This window comes from Sinocyclocheilus rhinocerous, unplaced genomic scaffold, assembly GCF_001515625.1.
Source record: "Sinocyclocheilus rhinocerous isolate Xijiao unplaced genomic scaffold, SAMN03320098_v1.1 scaffold304, whole genome shotgun sequence".
Classification (NCBI taxonomy): domain Eukaryota; kingdom Metazoa; phylum Chordata; class Actinopteri; order Cypriniformes; family Cyprinidae; genus Sinocyclocheilus; species Sinocyclocheilus rhinocerous.
The window spans coordinates 489,104-492,446 of NW_015659941.1; the positions used below are offsets into that span (position 1 = coordinate 489,104).

General features: G+C 40.0%; 1 protein-coding gene across 1 annotated transcript in view; it reads left to right on the forward strand.

The window, feature by feature from the left end:
• The window catches only part of LOC107724575 (arginyl-tRNA--protein transferase 1-like), a 67,266-nt gene that overhangs the window by 33,529 nt on the left and 30,394 nt on the right, over positions 1-3,343 (forward strand). The window contains exon 8 of the mRNA XM_016533557.1: positions 2,629-2,661. Coding sequence (XP_016389043.1) covers positions 2,629-2,661 — 33 coding nt within the window. The remainder of the gene's footprint in view (positions 1-2,628; positions 2,662-3,343) is intronic.

Below are 3,343 nucleotides of genomic sequence, written 5' to 3' on the forward strand. Positions count from 1 at the left end.
GCAAGAATGAGCGCGCTTAGTCCAGCAGACGGCATTAGGTGTGTTCGACTTAAAGCGGCGCTGAGCAGACCGATCGGTTAATGGATGCTTTGATATCATACACCCGCAGCGCCGCTTTAAGTGTAATACAACTTTTGTTTGGGGTGTTCGGTGAGTTCCATCACGATATGTACGTCATTCAAGCCGACCAATCAGGTTGTGAACGTATCACTATGCCTTTAGGTTCGCTGTCAAAAATGCCAATGTGAACGCTAAGTGGACCAGGACCAAATGTATCATTTTCCTTTATGGTCTGGAACAAATGAATCAAACAAACTGAAGTACAAGTGTGAACACACCCTTAATTCTGTCCAGTCCAAGTTAGTAACCAGGCTGGGTCACGGCTGCCAGGCTCCAGGAGATTAACAAGAAGACTAATGGAATTATGCATGGCTGCGTTGCCCTCTCTCATAGAGCCGTTACCTACAAACCCCCCTGTTGAGTGCCTGGCAGAACAGGAGAGAGTCTTTGCCAGCTTTTACCCCCCGAGCGACTCACCGCATCCCTCTCCCATATCCCATCTTTCTCAGTTCCACTTTCCCAACAATACGTTTCTCTTTCACAACCGGCCGGAGAGGTAAACAAATTGAGCCAAAAGACTCAGTTGTTGATATAAGCCATACAGTTTTGAGTATATCAGAAAACTGTATATGTTTAAGAACTTTTAACGGAACCAAATACCATAAATTGTTTGGTTGTTGTATATTTAGGACTATTCTTGAATAGACCATTCTTCCCAACCCACATACGCTGTTAGTTCTCTAAACATCACAGATGCAGAAATCACCATATGGAGTTTGTAACTGCTGACTAATTCTCTCCAACCCTCTCGCTGTCCAATAAGCGAAGTTGCTCACGCTTGTTTTGCAGCGTTTTAAACCACAGGAGCCTGGCTTTGCCAGATCACAACCAGACTCGCTTTGTGTGTGTCTGTATATTAAAGATGGAGGGCATGAAGTATGCATTTGTTGCGTGGAACCAAATGTAATTCTATCAAATTTATTCTGATGAAGATCTGGAATCTGCAGCTTCGTTTAAAGGTTTCTTCAAGTCTAATGAATTCAGTCTGGATGAATTGTCATTTAGTTTGTATAAACTGCCCTTCTCTTTCTCTCTTATTGGTTCTGATGTTTCACCGTTACAGCAGAGTATGTTAGTATCACAGGCCTGTGGATCAGCATTGACATCCAGCTAAAACAGCCAACACACACATGCTCCCGAAGCAGTGCCAATGATCATGGACTGGCTTTTTTCCATGCATTTCTGACTTTTCTGTTTGTGGTTTGCATGTTTGGATGAAAATCTTTGATCTGATCAGTTTTGTCTCACGCTTCTTTTTTTTTTTAGTTGCTCTTAGGCAACTTGTAGAATGACAAGATAGATAGACAAGATAAGAATTTGAGACATTAGGGTTTTTTGTTACATTGATGGGGTGCTTGACGTCATTAATTTTCAGTAGTATTTTGCGATATAAGCATCAGAGACCTAGCTTTATGTGAGTAATGCAGCATGCAAGTCACTCTTGTGTGCCTGTTCCCGAAGCAGTGCCAATGATCATGGACTGGCTTTTTTCCATGCATTTCTGACTTTTCTGTTTGTGGTTTGCATGTTTGGATGAAAATCTTTGATCTGATCAGTTTTGTCTCACGCTTCTTCTTTTTTTTTTAGTTGCTTGTAGAATGACAAGATAGATAGGACAAGATAAGAATTTGAGACATTAGGGTTTTTTGTTACATTGATGGGGTGCTTGACGTCATTAATTTTCAGTAGTATTTTGCGATATAAGCATCAGAGACCTAGCTTTATGTGAGTAATGCAGCATGCAAGTCACTCTTGTGTGCCTGTTCATGGCTGTCAAACATGTTTTGTGTCCTAACATGCCTTATTTTTGATCTAAACCGAGAAACACGCTACCCAAATCACCTGCCAGTCATCAATAAACAAATCAAGTTCATCATGGCACAGAAAAAAGGCTTTAGCAGACATAAAGTTATTTAAACCTCCTTGAATAAACATCTTGCCTTTTCTCTTTCTTCACAATTCTAGCCAGTTACTGCTGCCTCGTTTCGGCCAAAACAAACTAATGACCGAACAGCTACTCATTGTGAAATTAAGTCAACAATATTAAATGTCTTCCATCACTGTGATTACAAAAGTTGCAATTGTGTGTGTTGTTAAAGAGCCAAGTTTATTTAATCTCTCTTAGATAAAGCAGAATTGAAAACATTTGAAAGTCCAATTGAAGATTTAAAGCATTGATCTGCTTGTTTGAGCATCGCGACCAGTCTGATGCTGCAAAATGTTGTTTGCGGACATGTTGGCATTAATCTTTTCTCATTGATCCGTGTGTATGATTGTGTGTAGGTATTGTAGATGCAGCAAAGCATTAGTTGTTTAATGAGGATTTGGTGATGCAGTATTTGTTAGCAACAGCCGCAGGAGAGAAGTTTGATAAAATTACGCAAAAGGCCATCTCAAATGTGCTCAGCTGTATTCCTGGGACTGCCCACCATCTCTATCTTTTGTATTTTGTTATATGTACATGAATGTAAAATAACGCATTTCTTTTCTACCTCTTTCCCCTCACAGTTCAAGAGGTTCCTCTGTGACTCTCCTTTAGAGGTAAGTTTTTTTTTATTTTTTAAATATATGTATATTTCAAACGTACAATTTGATTTTCTCTCTTTCTCAAGTCTTGGCCAATTCAGAGGATTTCATAGGATGCTACATGCACTTTTACAAGTTGTTTGAACTGAAATGTGTGTTGGCAGTGTGTGTACACAACCACCCTAAAATGATAAAAATCCACCCAGTGTTTTTTTTTTTTAATCTGCTCAAATCTTTACCCCTTTCTCATATCGAGCCGATCTTGGCCACATGTCACTTCACTCACTTCACTTAAGACCCTAAAGAATCATATCAACTTGTGGAAAATGGGCATCCTATGACCCCTTTAAGGTAATGGCACATAAGAGTAACAATGTTAATTTTGCGACAAACAACATGTGGAAATGGCTCTCTGGGTAGCAGTGTAATTCCTGGGTTGTTTGTTTGTCATGAAACAATGGAAAAAGTTTAATGTGTCGTACAGACCAACCACATTTCTATGCGGCATAGCGGGGCCACACACACAGGACAAAAACAAAGAGTTGACTGTGATGTGAAATTGTCCCTGACAGATGATCGTGTCTCTGTCATGTCCAGCTGCCGTCATTAAATGATCCCCTTGTTGTGCTTCTTTATTAGTGAGAAGCAGACGAGGACATTAGAGAGCAAATGTGGCCAGGCAAACGTTTGTTAAAAT